Raw genomic sequence first — 24,788 nt, 5'->3', positions numbered from 1 at the left:
TGAGCAAGGTGTAAGACAAGATTACTTGTGAAATCTATATTTGTCCCTATTGGCATTGAATCGCCACTTGAAGAACTTTATTAAGTTTAAAAGGACAAATCAGAACTGAAATTGTCCTTATGGCAATCAGTTTTCCCTTGATGGATTGGATGGAAGTTAGAAGATCAAATTGAAAGCAAAATTGAGATCCAAGGTGTCCCTTCGCTGGTGCAAAATATGCGGGTCGATTTTCCACCAGCATGATAATGAATAAGATTCAAAGAAAATGTGCAAGAAAGATATCCTCATGCTAATTGAGCTTCCACAAAAGGTGTTTTTTAGTCCCACATTCACTATAGAGATGCACAACTCAGAAAAAATCACCTTAAATTGACATTGAGCGACAAAGATCAAATACCATACAAGGAGGCAATTCAAGTTTGAAGGCTACTCAAGATCCTGATTCTAAAAATCACAAAATGGAATCAGAAACTCATCCAAACGAGGCTGCAGACTTCAAGCTTCAGACCAAAGTCTGAAAACTTTCACCAAGAAGGGCAGTGATTTTGAGAAAATCAGAGAAAATTCAAGGCTCGTCTCATTTTATTCGACCTAGTGAAAGACAACATAAGAAATCTCTTTGCCCAAATTAAAATCAGAAATTTTAAGAAAAAAATTACAAAAAGGCAACTTCTCAGAGTTGTCCTCATAATTCAAACTTTGCCCCATATTTGGAAATCTGATTTTCATCCACAGATTTTTATTATATCTTTTCTAGGCTATGTTTTACAAGTATAATGTTCCAACTTTTGAGTTTAAAGGTTTGAGATCGGACTTTGAAACAATTAAAATCAGATTCCATGACTGGCATTTTCAAATCTCTTCATTTGCAGCTAACTTTTCTGATTGTTTGAGTAAAATGATCTGAAATCATTAATAAAATCAAAAGTTAACAAATCTGAAGATAAACATTTTTAAGTAAGTTTCCTTATAAGGCTATTGATTTCAAGCTTTACACAGGAGCATAGCGGAGCCAAAAGGTGGAGTTGCAGCTAGTAGACGCAGATGAAGAGGATCATTGAAGGTTACTACTCGGAATCTCAGATGTTTACCAAGTGGAAGAAGGCTGGTGATACAAACTTCCAGCACCTAAACCATGAAAAAGATGAAGCAAAGGATGTATCAAACTTAGGATCAAATACCTTCTCTATCAGAAAATATGGGGCAGAGATGGTTGGAAGATGAAATTATTAACACCACAAATTACAATGCATCATTAATGCTCAATATATGGCTAATATATAGCCACTTGCATAGCCAAACAACCTCCCATCGATAGGGATGTGTTATAACAAATATCCAGGAATACCATTCACGGTTATAACACTAACCACTAACTTTGTAATATATTTATTTCAACGATATATACAACTAACCATCCCAACCTATATTAGCGAGTTGTTTATTAACGTCACTATTACAATAGTAATTACCTTTCTGCATTTAAATAATTACTAACACCTCAAATACAGTGCAAACATTAATTTTCCTAACATTTCCCTCCTTAATGTTTACATGGTAGAAAAACATTCACACACTTTTTTGCAGTATGCTCACCCTCGTGGCATGTCCAACAATATAACTCACGACCTTGATCCAAAAGAAAGGCTCTCTCCTCGCATGGTTTCAAACAGGCTTACCATAAACCTTAACATGTAACAGGAATCTCCACTCATTTGTTCACCTCGTGGGGTTTTGGAATCTCCCACAAACCCTTTGAAGATCCATGAATTGACTTCCTCTAGTGCTTTTGTTCACCACTATGCTTGCACATTAGGGAAGTTACATAGATATCACCATATATATCACAAATGAGAATGGAACATTGGTTATATCCCCCACAGTGTGAAATTCCACTTATTTATACAACGAGGAACGCTAAAAATCAAAACATATCATGTTGCATAAAAGGAAATAAAATGTCACTAAAATTGATGAATGGCGTCGCTGATGGTGACTAGCAAGAAAAAGTTGATTGTCCTCCTTCCTATGTTGCCTCCGGCATGCAATAATTTGCTCCTTAGCAAATATGACTTCGAAGCTTAATTTCAAAATGCCCCTTGATATGGACAGTGTACAAGCGATAATGCATCCATTTACAATTTAGACAAAAAGAAATTTAATAAATTTTGACACTTTTACATTCAAGCATATGACAATAAAAACTCATGAAAATAGACCCCACTTATACTAATACCATAAGAGCATTGTAGAATACTTAAAACAGCTTTAATCTCATATCACAATAACCCAACAAAATACTTTTGAAATGCCACAAGATAACACAAGGTAAGAGAAATGTCCTTTAACGCAACCATATTCTCCTTGTGACCATCGAATATCTCAACAAAATTCTTATCATATATTTTCATAACTCTTCACATACTTGCTCCCGCTAATTGCAAATTCCGGTGCTATTAGAGTCCACAAAATGATTTCTCACATCAGAACATAGACTATCACAAGCTAGAAGTTACAAACTTGAGAAATCCTGACAAAAAAAATTATGCCTGTCAAGATTTGTTGCTCCCACATTTCAAATTTGATGACCACGACTCAAATCCAATCAACTTTTCTTCACCACATATCACGAAACTCCAATTTGCATGCTTAAGACAAATAAAACTCTACAGATCCTTCCAAGCTGTTAGACAGAGATCATCAGCCGAAATCAAGGCAGATGAGATAAGTAACATTGGAAGTCGCTAGAAAAGGTATACCGATCTCGACCCAAATAATGATAAGTGGCCACAATACAATAGAAGCGTGATGTCAAGATGCCACCAATGCAAGACTCGAAACACAGCCAATCAAATTGATGGAAATTTAGAAAACTGATGAGCAAAATGAAAATTGACTTGTAGATCAAAACGATGTGCTTCAATAATAGCTCAGGAATATATGATAAACAATATTTAAAACTTCAGGACAACAGAAAAAGATAGCCCATATTTCACCATGGAGTTTTGATAAACTCCATCATCTTCTAGAAACTAAGGGGCAGCCTCTAGTAACAAAATAAGATCATCTTTTTACCTCACCCTCTTCAGATTGCATTCCTCTTGTTCTCCAGGCAGATCAATTGTAAGTGTCAAATCCATCCCCAGAGACAATATAGATGTTTCACAAAATGGCAAAGAAACTCTATCAAGAGCCAACACAAATTGATGGTTGCCAAGAATATTAGGGCAGGGCCTGTGCCTCTATATTTCCTATAGTAGAAGTATTTTGCAGTAGACCAAGATTAGCAAAGGCATAGTCATTTAATATAGTTACTAAATAATAAGCCCAAGAATAATATTGCTCTCATAACATATCAGAAAATATGGGGGCAGAGATGGTCAAAAGCTAAAATAACTAAACAAATATTAAGATGCATCATCAATGCTAAATACATGGCTAATATATAGCCACTTGCATAGCCCAACAACCTCCTATTCAATAGGCACGTGTTATAACAAATATCCTGGAATACCACTCATGGGTACAACACATCACCCACTAACTATTGTGATATACTACTTATTTCAGCAATATATACAACTAACCATCCAAACCTATATTAGTGAGTTGTTATTAACATCATCACGATTAAAATAGTAACTACCTTTCTACATTTACATAATTACTAATACCTCAAATATAATGTAAACATTGATTTTCCTAATATTCTACATTAGCTGCCAACATAATGAGAAGTGGGATATACGATGCTACAGGCTTTCCACGACCAATTCAAAGCAACGAACTTATGGTAGGATATTTAAGGAATTATGATCCACAATCAAGGACAGTTAATTCTTCTAAGGGAATGGTGCTTGCATTTCTCAGCAAGGAGGCAATAAAGAAAATTTTTAGAATTCCCTATCATCCAAGGATGCAGATTAGAACAAAGGAGGACGCTCAAGCCATGTTTGAAAAGAAGCTAGATGCATGTATAAACCTCATAAACACAAGATGGGTCTTTGAATCTAGGAGACATCATTCCAAGCTACCTGACAATCTCAAAGTAGAAACTTCAAGGATGAATAAAATAATATGATAATCCTATTGAACAAAGTCATGGGTGCTCCTCGAGGAGCACTGTTTGAGAATTGGATGTTTTACTCCATAGAGGAGATATCAGCTCAAAGATGATGATAAATTGGGCAAAGGCGATAGTGACAACTTGGACATTTAGTTGAGGAACTTATAAAGAACAAAATCCTTCTACATGAGCTCTTACATTATATATTTGTCAACAAGGAATATTAGCTATACAAGTTTGATCTGGAAGGGCAAGTTGGGAGCAAGACAAGACAGCTCAAGATATATGATTGTCATCCTCAACTTCAACTTCATGAAAAGGGACACTACAAGAGGGTAAATTATGCATTCTTTATATATATCACTCGTTTGTTAAAAGGAGGTTTGCATAAGAGGTTGTCCAAGGAAGCAATGGCATTGGTGGAGAAAAACAAATCATGGTTCATGTTGGCTAGTTTTGTCACCACTTAGCCCATTATAGATAACGGATCTAAGATATTTCATCATGGATTGAAGCCTTGTACAATAGGTTAATACGTCATTTTTTCCACCGCTAGGCTTCATGTTATCCTTCAAAGTGATATCAGTGAAAATCTCTTTGATGTGTCAGAATCCAAAGGACCATTTCAAATGCAAGACATCGGCAAAACATCTCTTGGGTCTTGTCAATATAAGTTCATCGAGGTATCGAGGGAAGGGGAAACTTAGTGTTTCCATGGGCCATGTTACCCCGATAAGAATACGTCAATGAAATTTCACCGATATGCATATCAAAATGTCATCGGCAAGACTTGATTCATGTTTTGTCGATATCTTGGGTGGGTTAACCTTCGTGTTATCCCTGTTTAGCTATTTCGTAGGGTTCCTTTTTGCCCCTTGCGAAATGGCAAAACCAACCAAGTTTTGCCATGTGGTTTCCTACTATTCAACAATGTGGGCCAACATTTTTCCCAAAGTTTTAAGCTTGTGCATCTTCATTCTTCATCAATGGTTGTGGTTTAACCCGTCATGTCCAAATTTACCTCAGGGAGAGATCTAACAAATTGAGGGAGTCAACGGGTCAACATTATAGGTAGGTTAACATGTGTTAACCGTCTCGACAATTTTTTGCCAAAGGCACGATTTAATAGTTTGCGACCACAACATGTTTGTAGAGTTACTAATTCTATGCAAAGTGATTTCGTTGGCTCTAATATCACGATGTCACTGTGCTCCATGTGTATTTATTGATTTGCAGGGATACTTTTATCCCTTCCCATTTGACGGATTCATTCATTTGGCCCCTTCTATCACTTTTGAGAATCAAGTTGCTACAAGATCATATTTTTATTTGATATTCATTTATTTTTGTTTTGTAAACTAACTCCACCATGGTTGGTGTTTGAACTTCGAGGTTGTAATATGATTTATGTCACCTCATATTTTTTGGGTTGTTCTTCTCTACTTCACTGTAGCAGCATTATGCTCTACAACTGTAGCTTTTCTTTGGCCTTTCACAAAAAGAGATCCTAGCTTTTTATCTTATCTTTATTGTCTCAAAAATTGTGCATTTTTTTGCCTTGTATGGATTATTTTTATTTTATTTCTCCAAGTTCATATGTCGTGTTTAACCTGCTCATGAATGTTGTATTGTGAACATGTTTCCCTGCAACATCTCATTATTTAACCTAAGTTACCAAATTCTCTCCAGCAACCCTCAAAGTCTGGTTCATTTCTGTACAAAGTCTGGTCCATGTCAAATTCTCTCCAAATCCTCTTGCAGAGCTGTGAATTTGCTGCAAATTCTGTCAGAGGAACCCGGGCAGAATTTGCAGCGAATTTTGAAGAATTTGCTGTCTAGATCTGGGTTGAATTTGGTCTCTGAACATTTTTTCAGAATTTTTAAAGTGTTTTTTTACCTCTCAACCCTATTGTGACCACTTATAAGACCAAAAAAGATGTTTATATCTTATTTATGCATTTGTGTATGAAAATGAAAACTTGCGTATAAAGGAAATCCAAATTGACAATAGGTGACATCTAAATTGATGATTATAGAGGAATGTTTTGAAAAAGATATGATACGTTTGATTCCAGGACTTCAAATTTGTATCACCTTTTGATATAGCCAGGCTAGAAATGCACTAACCAATACAAAATAAAAATTCAGATAACTGCACTTATCTTTTGACAATTCCTTTAATTCTCAAACTGTCCTCGTGATATGGAAATATGTTCCATGCATGTGACCAAGCAAGTTTATCAAGTTGTATATAGTGCTAAAAGATGCAATTAATGTCCTATTGAACTGAAACATAGATTTGGTGGTGTATTTTGCTATGTTCCTTTACTATTAGCAGATTCAAGTATGGATATATTTTTGGTTGCACATATATACACACATACATGTTTTTTTAAAAGTACGGATGAACCCAAAATGAATCCGAACCCAAGCCCCAAAAAATTTAGACAAATTTCAAACACGAATCTCGAATCCACATCGTACCGAAATCTGAACCGGCAACTTAGCTATTAACCTACATGTGATTCCTTCGAAGATAGACTGGAGTCAAGATCTTTGTATTAAGGTGCTTTATTAATGTTTCGTGCAGCTATAGGCAGAGAGCGTGACCGTATTTCAATCTAGCATCACCCCCTTTCCCTTTCAGCATTTATTTTTCATGCAATCCTTCTCCCTTTTCCTCAAAAGTCTTGTTTAGGTGCATCCTGATAGTAAGGAAGGCGGCCTTCTTTGAAGATTCAACCTCAAAGTGTAAGTCCCACACTTGGAGGTTGTTTCCATGTTTCACAAGGTTGCTTGGGAGTCAAAGCCCAAGCATGCGTGCAAATTTTTGTGATGACAGTTCATTCAATTCTCATCCTTCACCTACATAAGGACTCAAGGATATACCTCTCAGTCTTATAAAACTTTCAAGGTATCCTTCGTAGAAATTGGTGTTGCTTGAGGTGGTGAAACAATTGTCTGAGTTGATCACATTCAGAAGAAGCATAGGGAAGGTATTACCTTTTCTATCACACTTGGCAAAATGTTGGAGATGAGTCCCACAGCCTTAGCAACAGAAACAAACAACAAAGAATTGCAATTCTATCAGCTTAAAAAACACAAGACTAGTGATAATTTTGATCGCTTTGAGAGGATTCTTACAGAAAAGTAAAGAAATACAAGCATAAGGTTGATGTTGAAGACTACAAGGAGAACTTCATAGATGAATATGGAGTAAGGAGAAAGATGCAGTCCAAGATGTCTGTAGGCTTAATGAGGAAATGTAATATCTTCTCCATTCCTGATCAAGTAAAAGACAATGGAAATCATAGACACCCCCAATATGAGCAAGAGAAGTATAAGGTGATTACATCACCTAACTGATCGCAAGTAAAAGAGTTAATAGATTGGAACATCCTTATTGGACTAGATTTGAACTTGGCTTCTACATCAAATGATAATCTTTGCGCAATAAGTCTAGTATTGACTCTCCTCTATTTGTAATGCGGTTAAGAAACATAATCTTCCACAAGTAGCCTTTAGGGTTCAAATACTAATAAATTATTATTTTAAATCAAACCAAAATCATTCCCTTGCCAAGAGGATATAAAACATTTCAATCTCACTCTAACTTATGATTGATTGCTTTTTTATTTAAAACACCTAAATCCTGAAGCTGATTTTGGATAATTATTAAAGATGGATAAAACTTCTTAGTGGCTAAAGTTAAACCAGTCAAAAGGTGGACAGGGATTATTAAAATCAAGTTGAAAATATCTGGTTGGAGGTTGGATTTCTGCAAGCTTATTTTTCAAGTGGATTTTTCATAGATATTCAAGCTTATTTACAAAGGCTTACTTCCTACAAGAAATGCATTTGCATGTGGATAAAACAATGCTTAATATCCAGAGTGCAACGTAAATGATCAAGAACTCAGTCTTTCATGCTTGTATAAAGCATATTGAGGTATATTCTTATAATATCCAACAGATTGCTTGCACTAGAGAGAGAATTGGAATAGTATGCAACTCAAATGGAAATACCTGATATCTACACAAAACCACAGACATATCTGTCAAAATTGTGCTAAGATTTATTTTGTCCATGTATGACTGTTAAAGCGGTACACTACAAAATCGTCAAAACAGATACAGATTAGTCGGTAGTGATTATTCACTTGACAGTTCAAAGGTGATTTTTGATGCTTCAAAAATCAGTTGATGAGGAACGCATTGAATGCAACACAGATCTTGACAATATTGTAAACAATCTTCTTTTTGTTTGTTATATTCTAATCTTCTTCAATTAATTAGATTTCAAATTTGAAAGGGCTATATCAGACTTACTTCTTAAACGATACATCTCCAATGGCTCGAGATACTGCTAGTTCACCATTAACTCTGGGCACATCACCCCATTTCATTACAGACCCTCCGGCAGCTTCAATGCGTGCCTTCTCTTCATCTCTATCTGGTCGGTGATCTTGAGTAAGTTCCTCTACACAAAGCAGTGAATAAGAGCTGTTGGAATTCTCTCGTCTTAGAAATTGGTTACTCTTGATTTTTTGGCGCTTGCGCTTCCTCCATTGAGCACCTGAACCAAAGCAAATTATTGATCTCATCAAATTTGCATGCATGAGATAGACAAGTAACTAGCAGATCAATGCACAGACTATGACAAAATGCTGTCAAAATGGAATGAAGAGGAGAAAAAGTCACATTTATTCTGTTACTGTGTATATGACCTGATTTATGCATCAGCCTATAAACCTATGAAAATTCCCCAACAGTAACAGCATTAACCTCTCAATTTCTCTGGCAAGTTAGAACAAGCTGAGCACAAAAGGGCCTTGGAATCTCCAATATTAGCAACCAAGACATATTCATCCGCTTTCAAAACAACAGTTGCTGTTGAGCCAGAATTCAAATCATTTCTAAAAGCTTCCTGCAAGATATTCAAGCACAGAAAGCCATCATAATCAATGACTGAATTAGAACTAGTAACATCTCAAGTAAAACACTTGAAAGAAGTCACATGTATTTGTAATATGATTAAAAGGTTATGTCATGATATTATTAGTCAGGATAAAATCACAAGATGGAATTAAATCATAAAAGATAGAAATTACTGAGAGACGCGCTTTCTCACACTGAGGTATGCATCATGCATCTTAGGGATTCAACTTACATTTGTGAATGCAATATCTATATCATAGAGAGCTCTTAGTAATGCCTCCTTTAATATCATCCTGTACATTGAATCTTCAGAAGATCCCATTGACTTCCACCATGAGCTGATAAAGAGAAAGAAAATGCAATCACTTTGTAACTGAAAACAGGTTACTTTTGATATCCAGATACACTGAAAACTACATTTTGTAATACTCACAACAATCTTGCGTCAACTTTCATGATTATTAAAATGTCATTCACCTAAAATTTATCTCTGTACCTCTGTAGATCAAAAATTTTCCTGCATCCATCCTTCAATGCAACTTCAAAACAAAATTGATCTTCATCCTCCTCACTGCACACTTCTGAATGAGGTAGACCATAATGTTCTGCCTCTCCAATAACACTTCCCACACTAGAGACATCCTTGAAACAGCCCTTATGTTTAGTCAATAACTCATTTATTTGGCATCTTCTGGAAAACATCCCTCCTGCTGCTAACCCTTGAGAATTTTTTTCCAGTACAGCAAGAGGCTCACCAGAATGAAGTCCTTCAAGAAGTAAGTATATATGCAGAAGAAAATACTCAGGTAGCAGCTTTGCTGCTAATTCACTTGCTTCTGCACCATTGTGGCCATCAAAAACTGCCAGCAATCCAACTTTCCGTGATTGCATACCTGATAAGCCTGTTTGACAATTGACATGTTAGCATCAAGTACTGGATGAATATGTTGCATGCGTTATGAAAATTGGACGTACCAGTTATTGCACTTATAAAGTTTTAGAAACCGAGGAAAAAAGTAGTTAAAGAATAGAAACTAACCAACAAAGACATATCAATTTAAATGTAAACATTATAAGATAGGTCAGGACTAGAAAAAAAATGTCATTTCTCATAATTGTCAAGTGACTATCACTAGTAAAAGGTAATTTAAAGAAAAATAACTAATAAATAGAGAAGATCTCATAAAAAATGATGGCTTGCCTCTATAATACTCAAACAAGCATAGCAGATTGCAAAGCTGCAGTAGATCTTCAGCCTCCATATTGCAGAGAGGTCAGTACAACCAATTTTTAAACCTCCTGAAAGAGATTATCTCCTTGGATGCTATGAGAGGGGGGAAAGACAAAATAAATTATACTGATTTCCATAAATGACCAAGAATGGGTCAAATGAAAAGTCGTAGTCTAAAAAGAAGGCTACCTTAAAAACAATAAAGACAAAAAGAGTGGAAAAAACTAAACTCTGTGATCCAAGATCAAGAGCAAATATCAATAAGAGGCAAAGGCTAATAAATGAAACAGGGACTTGATGAATACAAGACCCAGAAATCAAAGTGTGCTATCTGTGTTGTCAATCATCTAAATGAGATAAAAAACACAACTGGTAGGTGATGAGGAAGAATGATGTGATGCAACAACGGAAGCTTTCTGGGCTAGGGCTTGCTCCCTAGTCCCCTGTGCAGATATTTTCTACTTTTTGCTTGGATTGTCTGCAGGGTGGAGGAAGTGGTGGAGCCATTGTTGGATTGAGGTTTTGGCTGTTCGCATGGCAGGGCCTGAGATTTCTTCAGCAATGGTAGTGACGGATGGTTCTACTCCGGCAATGCATGCCATGAGATCTGAATCTTTTTATTTGGGGGAGGGCTCCAAACAAAGAAGAGTTAATGGATGTTTTCTACGGAGTCAAGATCAGCCTGTTCTAGTTATTACTCCAGAGACTTTGATGGAGGACATTGAGTATTGGACCAAGCATGCTCTAATTTGCAAATTTCTTGGAATCCGGATATCTTTATTGAATCTTGAGGCATGAATCCGTCGGTCATGGCAGGTGGATGGTGATATGGAGATTATGTTGGCTGGGAATAGCTATTTTTTTGTTGTCTTCTCTTGCATGTCTAATCGAGATCGTGTTTTTGAAGGGGACCCTTATTTTTACAACCAAGTAGGGTTATTCATTAAACCCTGGCATCGCGATTTAATTCTGCAAAAGATCTCCCCTCAAGGGTGCCGGTGTGGGTTCGCCTACCACGTCTTCCTCTTGAATTTTGGCGAAAAGACATTCTTCGTCAAATTGCTGCTTTGCTTGGCAAGCCGGCTGCGATTGCAAATCAATCCCTAGATAAAAAGATTCTTTCTTTTGCCCGAATTTGTGTTGAAATTGATTTGAATAACCCATTACCAAACTCTTTGGAAATTTGTCTTGGGTCTTTCCTATAATAGGTGCCGAGGATGCAACAATTACATTATGAATCCTGTAATGTTCCCATCATAAAATAAATTATTAATCAAACATTGTTAATGGGCCAATTGACTTAGTATATCTCAGACTTATTTTTATTTTTGTTTCCGTAGGTAGGTGTTGCCGTCGGCTATCTTTGTACACCCTCGGAAAGGTTTCCCTGACGAGTATTTAAGCACTGCTTGTAGATAGTTGTTGGTATCCGATTGGGATTATTTTCTTTGTATTGCGAATTCCCGTTGGGATTCTCTGTTGTTCGCCATTTTGGAAGTGAAAGATCTTCCCTACTTGGCTATTCCGGTTTTGGTGGGATTCAACCCTCACCCTATTCCGTCGCCTATAATACTTCGCTCGGATCTGGCAAATCGAAGCACCATCTTGTGGCAAATATTAATTGAAGATTATTCATGTTCAATCTCCATTCTTATTTGGTGTTATCTAATGAATTCGGATGTATAAATTTATGGTTGCATGACTGGGCATTCTTCCCTCCATCCGTACACCATTAGTCACCTTCCTCCCCCTACCATACAGACGACTCTACCTTCATTTCGTACTCCACCTCATCACCACATAGACTTCCTCATCCCACCGTACATCCCCCCAACACAACCATATGGCCTTCATACCGTACAGTCTTTTCCCTACCTCCACCGTACAACCTTTATATTGTACGGCCTAACACCACCGTACACTCATCTCTCCCATACAATCTGCTATGAGGTACCACACCATACGGCCTCTGTTGCTCCTTCACCGAACAAACTTAGAAGTCATCCCTAGGCGCCTCGGTAATCAATTCTAAAGTGCAAATTTTCTGTACGAATAGGACACCCTTCGTCACTCCGAGAAAGGAACATTACAAATCCCTCCCTTTCCAATGTCAAATATGTCATGAGTATGGACATTTACAGCACCAATGCCCTCGAACTTCAACTTCTGAGGGGGATGATGATTCTACTGATAGCAATGGTGGTATTTGGACAAATATTGCAAGAAAAGCAAAAGCTACGATAGATAATACAACTAAGGGGAATAGTCAAGTGGGAAATGCAAGTAAAGGAAAAGCCCTGTTGCAGGATGTTGGCCTTGATAAAGATGGCTTTATTATTGCTTGCTCACGAGGTAAAGGGCAAGGACAGAAGAGGCCCTTTAAAGATCGGCAATCTGATTCTGGTTTTAACTGATTTGAGGTGTTGGATGGTATGGCCTTAGAGGAGGGTATTCCTCCTAACTTGTCTTCTGATCCGGTTAGCTCAAATGGGGGTGCTCCACCTCATGAATCATGTATGGCTACCCAAGTTGTGGTTCATCAGCAAATTGAGGGCCCTATTGCTTCTAAGTATGGGGTTGTGGTGTCTCCTTGGAAGCCTTAGGATAATGACATAGTTTTGGCAGACTTGGTTAAGGATATGTTGGCTTCTAGCAAGGGAAAGGGGTCTCTCCTATCTTTGGATTTGCTACAAAGACCTTTTAAGAGGGCTTGTTTTACTCCTTTGAAGAGTGGTAAAGAGTGGTTGTAAGAAGGACCAAGAGAAGATCCAGATGTGTTGGTAGAGATTGGGGTTGTGAAACCCCTGGATGCTCATTTCCCCCACTCTACTCAATGATGATTATTCTCTAATGGAATGCTAAGGGGTTGAATAGCATCCCTAGACAAAAAGCTATTCACAAGCTAATGTTTGATCATTCTCCAAATGTCCTTTGTATCCAAGAGACCAAGCTTTCAGTGGAGTCTATGGTCTGGAGTGCTTCTAGTATTTGGCCTCATGGACAATGCCAGTGTGCTAGGGCTATGGGGAGTGTCGGTGGTTTGCCTCTTTTTTGGGATCCACGGAAACTTTCTCCTCATGGTTGGGTGTCTTCTCGCTCAACCCTTAATATGGTGGCCTCTTCTTTAGTTTCTAGGGAGATGATCCTGATTACTAATGTGTATGCTCCTATGGATTTTGTGGGGAAGGTGGGACTTTGGTTGCACATCCAGTATGCTAGAAATTGTCATCCTCTCCATCCTTGGACTTTAGCAAGAGATTTCGATTCAATTTTAAGTCTTGAGGAGAAGAGAGGTGGGTTGGCTTGGTTAGGGCCATCATCTAATCTTCTTTGCCAAAATATTGATCTTTTACATGTCTGATATTAAGCCAGCTAATGGGATCTTTACTTGGAATAATAGAAGGTCTGGAGTTGAAGCTATTTCTAAACATCTAGATTTTTCTTCTCCGACTACAAACACTTGACTTTTGGCAAATTTTCAAGTCTTGTTTTTGCCTTAGGTGAATAGCCTTTAAAATTCTGCTCGTTTTGAGCTAACTTAGGTCGAAATCAAAATTGCCTAGCTCAAGTTATAAAGGTTAAAGTGGTGTTTTTCAAGATGACTGCATATCTATATTTAAAAACCTCGTAAAAGTGAGCTTTGTATTGGTAAAAGCATGATATAAAATTATATTTAATGTTTAAAGTGGATTTTGTTATCAATTTTAAAATTTCAACTCATTTTGAGTTGCTTTTACCATAGTTTTTAATGTTTTATGAAATTAGCCTATTTCAAGTCTATTTTTCATGTTACATTATTGAAAACTATAGTTAGGTATTAAATTTAATTACATAAGACACTTAAATGCACTTAAAGTGGGGTTTTTATTATTCATTGCATATATCAACATGCAAATCACTATGCGAAAACCCACTTCCAATAAAATATAAGTCCCAGCATTAATTTAAATGGACTTTTTCAATACAATAACACATTTTAATGTGTTAAGTGGGTATTTTATATGTATTTGCATATTTAAAACTTATTTAATTGATGTAAGTGGAAAATTCTAAACCAATTACATATGTTGTTGCGTGTATAAGCTTATTTTATGTATATTAATGTATTTAAATGGCGTTTTTCTAACCCATTGCATATATATCTTTAAAATGACCATTTAACGGACTTTTCAAATCAAATTACATGTTTTTATAACATGTAAATGTCTGTCTAAAGTGAGTTTTCACTTAACTTAGACACAAGTGGCGATTTTGGACCCAACTGCATGTGAATGTGATATTTAAAACCCCATTTCTACCTAGCCAAAGCCAAAGTGGCAATTTTTAGCCCAACTGCATATCTTTAAAAGACATGTAAATGACCCTAAGAAGTGCATTTTGCACTAAATCATTTACCAGAAGCACAAGCGGCGATTTTCACCCCAACTTGCATATCTTTAAAATGCATGTAAATGACCCTAAGAAGTGTTTTTTGCACTAAATCATTAACTAAAAACATAAGTGGCGATTTCTTGGCCAAATGCATGCATTTTTATGTGTTTGCTCCTCAAAAAAGTGTTTTCCTTTAAGCAAGTCATGGCAGTGATTTTATAACTCTTGGCATACATTTTTATATATGCAAATGCCTTCCAAAAACGCATCCAAAGCAGCGTTTGAGCAGATCGTGTATCAGTATCGCCGATTTCTGGGCCATGAATTGCTTGAATCGCCGATTCAAGCGATTCATGTACAAATCGCCAAAATCGCCTTTAAAAATCTGGTATGAATCGCCCGTGGCATGTAAAAAGGGAAGTTGAAATTTTCTTTAAAATCACTTGTTTTTTTTACTTTGTTTTTTACCTATTCTCTTTGTTATAACCCTAAAGGGCCTTCTATTTGTTAAGCATGAGTAGAAGAGAGGAAAAGTGAGAGAGAAGAAGAGAAAAGAAAAGCCATAGGTTTCCAATCGGCAAGAAGGAAGAGCACCAAAGAGATCAGGAGGCCATTTGGGGAGCCCATCAATTGCTTTGGAAGCATTAAGGAGCCAATATCAACACTCCTCAACTCATTTGCAAGAGGTAAGTGTTTTTTTTTTCTTGCATGTTAGTGTATTATGCATTTTTTGTTAAATTTTTAGTGTATTATGCGTTTTTTGTTAAATTTCTATAGTTTTCAAGAATTTTAGTGTAAATCTTGAATGTTCTTTATTTTCACTAAGTTGCAAGCTAGGGTTTGTTGTATTCTAACTTTTTTATTAGCTTCAAACTTTGATATTTTACATAAAAAAATTTATTGCAGCAGCCTTTGCTCTCATTTTTCGCAAATTCTAATAGATAAAAAAGATGAATGTTGGAAATATAATGAAGAGTTTCCTGGAGGAACCAAATATCAAACAAAATGCATGTTTTGTAAAGAAAAAATAACTTCCGGGGGTATTTATAGATTGAAATTCCACATTGCTGCTATACCTGGACACGATGTTACAGTTTGCACTCACTAAACTTCTGAGGCAAAATGCACTTGCTTAATGGCATTATAAAAAATTGAAAAAGACAAAGCAAATAGGAAAATGCAAGTTGAAGGGTTAAGGGGTATTGGCTCCCATGTTCCCGCATCCACAGCCGCATCCACATCTGCATCTACATCAGCTTCCGCATCCGTAGGTTGTGTTGGAGAGGGTTTTTCTAGGCCTCCTTTTTATCCTAGTTCTGCTCGTGCTAGTGCTAGTGCTAGTGCTAGTCGGTCACATACTGAGACAGAGTCCCACACCAACCTATTGCAGCCTAGAGTGCGGAAAAACAGAATGGATAGTTACTTTGTGCCCCGCACTACTCCTGGTTCCCAACCCACGCTTGAGGGCATGGGTTTGAACAAGAAGATTCACGATGCTGCCAGAAAGGAGATATGCAAATTTTGGTACTTTTGCAACATTCCATTTATTACAGCAGGTAATTGATTATTTTTTCTTTGTTTTCTTTAAAGTTAAAATTAAAAGTAAAAGTAAAACTTTAATTATATCTACTTGTTTTATAATTTGAGTCTTTGACATCTAAACTTTTATTTGTGACAGGGCTCCTTATTGGCAGAATATGATAGATGCGGTTGCTATTTGTGGTCCGGGGTTTAAAGCCCCAACTGAGGCTGAGTTGAGCGGATACCTCCTGGATGAGATGGTAGAGGACATGAGGATTGACCTCGAGGAGAACCGAAAGGAATGGATTGCAAAGGGTTGCACCATCATGATTGATGGTTGGACCGATAGGAGGAATAGAACACTCCTCAATTTTCTTGTATCCTGTGGAGGTGATTGATCATTCTACTTTCCTACATACATAATTGTAAATTTTGATTTGTTGAATGCTAATTTGTTGATGATCCATTTAATATTTTAATTCATTGTTTTGTTACTTGTAGGATATACCATGTTCATCAAATCCATTGATGCTTCCGCACATGTAAAAAATGCCACATACTTATGTGAGGCTATTGAGGAAGTCATAGCAGAGGTGGGAGAACAAAATGTGATCCAAGTGGTAACGGATAATGCAACAAGTTATGTTGCTGCAGGTAAACTTTTAACTTTTCAAGTTTTGAAAATAAATTTATTTGAATTTTGAAATTTGAGTTTCTAACTGACTTAAAATTGTTGTAGGTAAACTTTTGATGGAGAGGCACCCCACCATATTTTGGTCCCCTTGTGCGGCACACTGCATTGACCTCATGTTGGAGGAAATTGGCAAACTTGAGTTTGTCAAGTCATGTGTGGAAAGGGCAAAAAACATATGCAAATTCATTTATAATCATTCATTTGTCCTTAGCACAATGAGGAAGTACATAGAAGGCAAGGAGTTAGCTCGCCTAGGTATCACGAGGTTTGCCTCGAATTTCATCACCCTGCAGTCCTTGTTGACATCAAGGGATGAATTGAGGAGCATGTTTGTTGGGCGGGACTGGATTTCCTCTTCCTATGCTACGACCACTACAGGGATAGATGTGACGGATTGCATATTTGATGAGGATGGTTTTTGGAAACCCGCTAGAGAAATCCTAAAGGTAAATTTATTGCAATTTAACATTTAGTATTTTACTTTTACTTTAAGTTATATTATTTTATATTTAAGTTTTGACTCAAATTTTTCGTTTTACTTTATATGTAGGTCACTGAGCCCCTTGTAGCTTTGCAACGAACTGCTAATGGGGAGAAGCCCTCTATGGGCTACATTTATGAGGGCATAGATAGGGCCAAGGAGGCCATCAGAGCCCAATATGCAGGAATGCAGGAGAGGTATGGCCCTATTTGGGACATCATCGATAGGAGATGGCAGAATCAGCTCCATCGACCCATCCACGCAGCAGCTTACTATCTGAATCTGGCATTTCGTTTCCGTCCTGAGTTCAAGGCAGATGCGGAGGTTCTCGCTGGCTTATACAAAGTGATTCAGAGATTGAGTAGTGATGAAAATAGCGCTGCTGCGATTGTTGAGCTAGACCAGTTCAACAATAAGGAAGGGCCACTTTTCTCTGGCAGGATGGCCATAAATGCTCAGACAACACTACAGCCAGGTAAAAATTAAATAATATATTCAATGTTCATGAATCTAGATTCTAAACTTAAAGTTGATTATATAATGCATTAATTTTAGAGTTGTAATTTGTAAATGAGACTAATTGTTTTTGTTTTTTCCTTATTTCAGATAGATGGTGGCAAATGTTTGGGGCTACAACCCCAAACCTTCAAAAAATTGCCATCCGCATTCTAAGTCAGCCGAGCAGCACTTCTGAATGTGAGCACAGTTGGTCCATGTTCGAGCACATCCACTCGAAAAGGAGAAACAGGTTGACAGTGCAGAGGTTGAATGATCTTGTCTTTGTTCATTACAACCTTCGTCTTAGGATCAGACAGATTTTGGGCACTGACTCCTCTCCGATCATTTGGGAGGAGATTGATCCAGAATCAAAGTGGATCACAGAGACCATGGACCCAGTCTTCACTGAGGAAGACCGCGCATGGGTTGACCAGGTGGATGTAGAGGTTGAGGCTGTGGCCAGGGCAGAGGAGGAAGCTAGGGCACGTTCAGGCATTGGTAGACGCACACACGCACGCATAGATGTAGACCCTAGTGATGTTATTCGTGAGCCCATTGCCCATGCAGGGGACATGGCTCGGCGGTCCTCTAGGACCTACCTTACATGCCTTTCTCATAGGCAAACCGGATACTCAGAGGCTGAGGTTGAGGCTGCAGCAAAGCTAGAGGATGATGATGAGGATGATGAGGCTTGAGTTGGAGCCTTGTTTTTATATTTTGTTTATAGTGTATAGATATTGATAGTGATACTGAATCACTGATAGACATATGTTTCAAACTTTCATGGATCTTCATCTTAGATTTATACATACATTTATGATTTGATGTCTTATAGATCTTCATGATTTCATCTTACTGATTCTATGATTTGAATCATTATGATCATTTGATTTTTATGTACTTCAGCTAGCATACAATTTACATTTTAGTACATAATGATAGCATAGTTACGTATGTGATGGATTTTATGTTTCATGTTTATGTATGTTAGATTCTATTTGATGATGTTATAGTGTTTTTAAGTTATATTCAATAAAGGGTGCATGAAATAAGTCTTAAATTGTTAAAATCTTTACATTTAAAGGGTTTTTTCAAATTTGTCGATTCACCGACGATTCACCCCCGATTCACGATTCGATTCGGCCATGCCGATTCCGATTCATGTTACTATGGTGTAAATCAATAATGAATTTTCATCCTTTGCTCTCTATTGATAGTGTATTCTTCTTCCAATCATGCTTAACCTTTGCTTGCACAAGCCATCCTTGGCCCAAAATGGCATCATATTCTCTCCTCTTTAGCGGGATGACGACGAAGTCGAGTAGAAACAGCTGTGTTCCAATAGTCACTGGTTGTGCTATCAAGATTCCCAATGGTTTGATCCCATGCCGGTCTGCCGTAAGCAATTGGAATATAGGTGGCCACAACGTCGGTTGTCCCAACTTCTTCAAGGTATCTTCTAGTAGGATGTTTACCCCTGAACCTCCATCCACAATTATGTCTGAAAGGACCGTTCCTAATATACCCATTTTGACAACCATTGGATGCCATCCAGATGTGAGGGCTAACAGCATTGGGTCTGCTACACTTGCTCCGCTTTCCTTTTCCCTTCCATGTTCTCCTGGTAGTTAAGCAGCTAGAGTGATGTTGTAAGTGCCGATCAAAGTTGAGGCATTGTGAGCAGCAAATCGTTTATTTTGACTAGTACTTCAGTTTGTAATATCTGTTGTATGATGTTTTGTTCTGCGCAGTTCCTTGCTAAGGTACCGGTAGTGTCCTTCAATTGTGATTTCTCTGTCTGCGTTGCTTTCTCAATTTTTGTCTGTGCTTCTTCCAATCTCTTCTTTTCTTCCATCAAGTCGGGGTACATTTTTTCTTGTTTCCGTGTGATTGCCAGAACCTCCTCTTCGTCTATCCCAATGGTGATCAAATTCACTCCTGATTTCAGGCACTTGGCATCTTCATGATCTCCAAGACCGCACCATCTGCATAACTTTGGTGTGTTTGCCAATGTATAGTTTCACGCAAAGTGGCCCCACAAATTGCATGCTCGGCATTGAACCATCAGGTGGCCGTTCGCATCGTACTAAATTCGGCTACGGCTCCCATTATTATTGTTGGTATTGTTGCTTTACCCTCTTCTATTATTTCTGTACCCAGCCGAAGTGGCACCATCGTTGCTGGTGTTTCCGCTTGCTCCTGACGCGGAAGCCTTCTGTGTCAAGAGCACTTGTTGATGCCCTCTTGTTTTCATATTGAAGGGGCATTATTTTGTGGAATGTCCCATAATTTGGCAAATCTCACAGAACTGGTTCTTTGGACAGGATCCCTTCGTGTGACCTTCTGTCTTACATTCTGTGCACCATAGCTTGTTTCCCTTCGTCTCTTTCTACATATTCTTAAATTCCTTCATCATTCTGATCATATCCTTCTAGAGAGCTCAGACCTTCTTGCTGCCCTTTTCGTCATCACTGCTATCTCCTTCCGAAGACGAGTCATCTGAGTCGGATGAGCTATTTTTCTTCTTCTTTTTCGTTTTCTATTCACTCTCTAAGTCCATTGCCCAATTGTATGCTTCGATGTATGATGATGGCGGCACAATCTTCATTTTCTTCTTAACTCCGAGCATAGTCCTTCAATGAACCATCTCTTTTTCAGCCCATCTACTGGCTTACTTTCCATTTTATTTATTAATTCTTTTAGTTTTCTGGCATATTCATGGATTGTCTCATTTTTCCCTTACTTTGTGGTGTAGATTTCTGCTACGATCTCATTGTCGTCTCACAGCAATTGAAATTTCATGATAAACTCCTTTTAAAATCCCACCCATGTAGTTAATTTTTGGGGATCGATGTCAACAAACCAATCAACTGCTACACCCCTTAGGGTTGCTAGAAATTGTTGGACCCACTCATCTGTGTCAGTTACGCCATTCGCCGTCCAATTTGTTTCGCATGTCTTACATTGTCTGATTGGATCGATCGTTCCATCACCATCAAATTTTGGCAATCTTTCCTTTGGTCCAGCCATTACTATTCGAGTTGGAGGTACTTGTATACCCGCACTATTTTGCACTCTCGCACTGTTTTGCACACCCGCGTTGTTTCGGACAGTCCTCTTATTTCCAACAGCTATGCTATTTGGTGAAGGGTTTTCCTCAAGTGAAATTGTTCCTTCCGGAAGTGTATCGCGGATGAAGAGTTCACTCTATGCTCGTGCTCCCTCGGCACTCCGAGCCGTGCGAGTTGATTCCCTTCCGTCTAGATTCTCTTCCCTCGGCGTATACAAGTTCAAAAATTCCTCCCTTGCTTCTTCCACCAAATCCAACCACTGTCGAGTCTCTTCAAACAATTCCTTGGTGCTTCGGTGTCCGTCGGCAATCTGCTGAAACCTCTGTTTGCACTCGGCTTGTTGTGCCAAAATTAAAATTTCTTGTGTTGTGCGTATTTCATCTTTTCTCTTTATCTTATTCCTATCCTTGTTAAGCTAATTCGACGTTAGTCTTCATTCCTCTGCCTTCGTTCCAAGTCCATTGGGCAACAGCGCCAAATGTTTACCCTATGGGGTAAACGGTTTAATGCATACAGACAATAAACAAGAACATGTAACACAGTAGTACTCCTTTTATTATTCGCATATATGCCGAAAGATTACATAGTGCTTACAATGATGATTACAATGATCTCGGATGGTGTACATATACTTCCCAAAGGGGCCCGTCAGCTACATAACAAAAACCTTCCCGAAGGGGCCCATCGACTACATAACAATTACCGACAACATCAACCCGTTGGCTACTCAATATTTACCAACGACAATGGAATGCATCTACGATTTTTTACAAGAACTAAAAGTGCAAGTAGTAACATGTTTTAGCTGAAGAAAGATGCAGGGTCTGTAGGATGAGAACCCCATGGTCTAACAACCTTGATGCCTCTAGAATGGTCTTGAGGTTAGTATGTTCAAGAATAGTTGATCTCATCGAGCATCGCATTGTGGAAGCATGAAAAGCATAGGAGTCGGGCGGTCTAAATAGTTGTAGATGCTCACATCACTAGTCAAGTGAGTAAGCGGGAATACACGTGCAGTCTAAGCTATTGGAGTTGTGATACATAGGGTGGATGTGGTCAGGGGCATTCAATCAAGCGCGGGTGATTAGAATTACCAAAACACAAGACTGGTGCGACCATATTGGGTGTACATAGAGTAGCATATGCTGACAGGAGGAAACTGGAGTAGCAAGTTAGGACCAGTCGCACCAAGGAGACTAGGCACTCAATACCGAGCACTGTGGACGGACAAGTCAAGCCAATACCAAGTTCTTCTCATTTTTTATTATCTTGTGCAAGCAATGTTCTTTCGAATGTCCTCCTAGGTTATTAAATCTATTTCCTTGCTAGAGTTGTAAGAAGTTGTTGGAAATGAATTGAAATACTATTTGAAAAATTTGAGTTGCAATATTATTATTTCTATAAGCATAGTCCGTAGGATTGGTTACATGCTCTTCACATCCCTATACATCCCAAGTTGCAGTAAGGTAGTAGACAGGTTGCAGATTCAAAACCATATTCATAACCCACCATGAACATTCATAATTGCACAAGAGCAATTTACAGTCACAACTAGGGTAGGGTATTATAGTGGTATCAGAGCCTCAAGATTCTCCATCCTATGGAGTCCACTGTTACTGATTGCAACAATGTTGTTGGAGGATGAATTAGGCCAATTACAATCTACGGAATACATCAGCATGACAGGTTAGAAGCGAAAGTGACCAAGAATCTGAGAGTGAATCCTCATTGTAGGTAGAAATAGAACCTAGTGATACAGATTCCGAGGAAGTGATATTTGAGAATATGGGTAAAAGAAATGCAGAGGACAATGAGGCTCATATGTTTAGATAGTTGATAGAAACCATCAACTAAGGGCATGAACCATCAACTGTCGTCACGAAACAGTGTATCGGGAGGTTCCCGACGGTGTATCAGGAGCTTCCCGATGGTGTTTCAGGAGGTTTTCGACGGTGTTTCAGGATGTTCCCGACAGTGTATCGGGAGGTTCCCGACGGTGTTTCAGGATGTTCCCGACGGTGTATCGGGAGCTTCCCGATGGTGTTTCAGGATGTTCCTGACGGTGTATCAGGAGCTTCCCAATGGTGTTTCAGGATGTTCCCGATGGTGCATCGGGAGGTTTCTCTCAGTGTATTGGGATGTGTGCCGTCAGACCGACATGTATTGAGATGTATCCAGAAGGTTCTATTATTACAGTTGGGATGTTGTATGTGGCCGACGGATACCTCGAGAAGGTTCCTCGGGCAGTATTTATATTTCCCTTCGGAATTATTGTAATCATCATCAGTACCTCATGTAATATCTTGGCATATGCGAATAATAAAAGAAGTGTTCTGTTGTTCGAGTTCGTGTGCACTATCTGTATGCAATTCTTAATTAATCTATGTGGTAAACATTTGGCGCCGTTGCTCGATGGACCTGGAAAGGCAGGAGAATGAAGAGTAATGTCGAATCAGCTGAACAAGAATAAGAACAAAGTAAAGGACAAGGACGAAATACGCACAGCACACGGCGATCTGATTTTGGCGTAGCAAGCTGAACGCAGAAAGAGATTCCAGAAGATTGCTGCCGACAGACGCAGAAGTGCGGAAGCATTATTGGAGGAGACACGACAGCATGTGGAATTGGTGGAAAAGGCTTGGGAGGAGATGGCCGACCAACTTACCACCCAGCACCTGGTATGGGAAGTGGAACAGACAGCGCTGTTAGCACAGCTCAAGGACAGTACGCGAGGGAAACAGCAAGCAGAACAGCAGTTAACCACAGTGGAGCAGAAACTAGCAGCAACCGAGCAGCAGTTGGCAACAGCACGTCAGGAGAAGGACTCAGCACAACAGGCTCACGATCAGAAGGAAGTTGAGTGTCAGGAGGTTGCGTTGATGCTGAAAGAAATGGTGGAAGAGAACTCACAGATCAGAGCTGATTTGCAAATACGGACAGAACAGGTGTACCAGCTTCGACGCAGTCGGTCGTCACAGTCCGAGACTCAGCCTTCGGGTTGATGATGTATACATCCATGTTGTTATTGTTTTAGGAATAATGTATATAGTGTGGGTTTTTTTGTGGTCTCGTCGTCAGGAGACGACTTTTCTTTTTGGGGGAGATGATGTCGTCACGAAACAATGTATCGAGAGGTTCCCAACGGTGTATCAGGAGCTTCCCGATGGTGTTTCAGGAGGTTCCCGACGGTGTTTCAGGATGTTCCCGACGGTGTATTAGGAGCTTCCCGATGGTGTTTCAGGATGTTCCCGACGGTATATCGGGAGCTTCCCGATGGTGTTTCAGGATGTTCCTGATGGTGTATCAGGAGCTTCCCAATGGTGTTTCCAAGATGTTCCTGACGGTGCATCGGGAGGTTTCTGTCAATGTATCGGGATGTGTGCTGTCAGGCCTACATGTATCGAGATGTATCCAGAAGGTTCTATTATTACAGTTGGCATGTTGTATGTGGCCGACGGATACCTTCGAGAAGGTTCCTCGGGCAGTATTTATATTTCCCTTCAGAATTATTGTAATCGTCATCAAGACCTCATGTAATATCTTGGCATATGCGAATAATAAAAGAAGTGTTCTGTTGTTCGAGTTCGTGTGCACTATTTGTATGCAGTTCTTAATTAATCTATGCGGTAAACATCAAACAAGGGCATGTGTTGGCTGAACAAAGAGCGCAACAGCAAGATCAGCGAATGGAATTAATGATGCAAATAATGGCAAGACAAATGAGGTTAAATATGAATATTAATGACAATAATGCAGCAAACAACATTAGGGTTAATGGAGCAGCAAATGAGAATGGGGGAGTCAATGGAGAACAAAATATAGGTAACAATGGTGGGGTTACTGCAGTGAACCATGCAGACCAAAAGGTTGACCAAAATGGACCCAATGGAGGAATGAAGGTAGCTGATCATTTTGGTA

General features: G+C 38.7%; 1 protein-coding gene across 2 annotated transcripts in view; it reads right to left on the bottom strand.

The window, feature by feature from the left end:
* Positions 1–24,788, bottom strand: part of LOC149534744 (uncharacterized) — a 335,389-nt gene that overhangs the window by 286,033 nt on the left and 24,568 nt on the right. For both annotated transcript variants that reach the window (XM_089807850.1, XM_089807851.1), the window contains exons 2-5: positions 9,500–9,905; positions 9,236–9,341; positions 8,851–8,992; positions 8,395–8,641 (exon numbers count right to left, since the gene is read on the bottom strand). In XM_089807850.1, coding sequence (XP_089663976.1) covers positions 8,395–8,641; positions 8,851–8,992; positions 9,236–9,341; positions 9,500–9,905 — 901 coding nt within the window. The remainder of the gene's footprint in view (positions 1–8,394; positions 8,642–8,850; positions 8,993–9,235; positions 9,342–9,499; positions 9,906–24,788) is intronic.

The sequence above is a fragment of the Cupressus sempervirens genome, chromosome 10 (assembly GCF_028749045.1).
Source record: "Cupressus sempervirens isolate cs-2001-9-10 chromosome 10, ASM2874904v1, whole genome shotgun sequence".
NCBI classification, from domain to species: domain Eukaryota; kingdom Viridiplantae; phylum Streptophyta; class Pinopsida; order Cupressales; family Cupressaceae; genus Cupressus; species Cupressus sempervirens.
The sequence above is the reverse complement of the archived record's forward strand: the minus strand, read 5'-3'. Positions and strand labels throughout refer to the sequence as shown.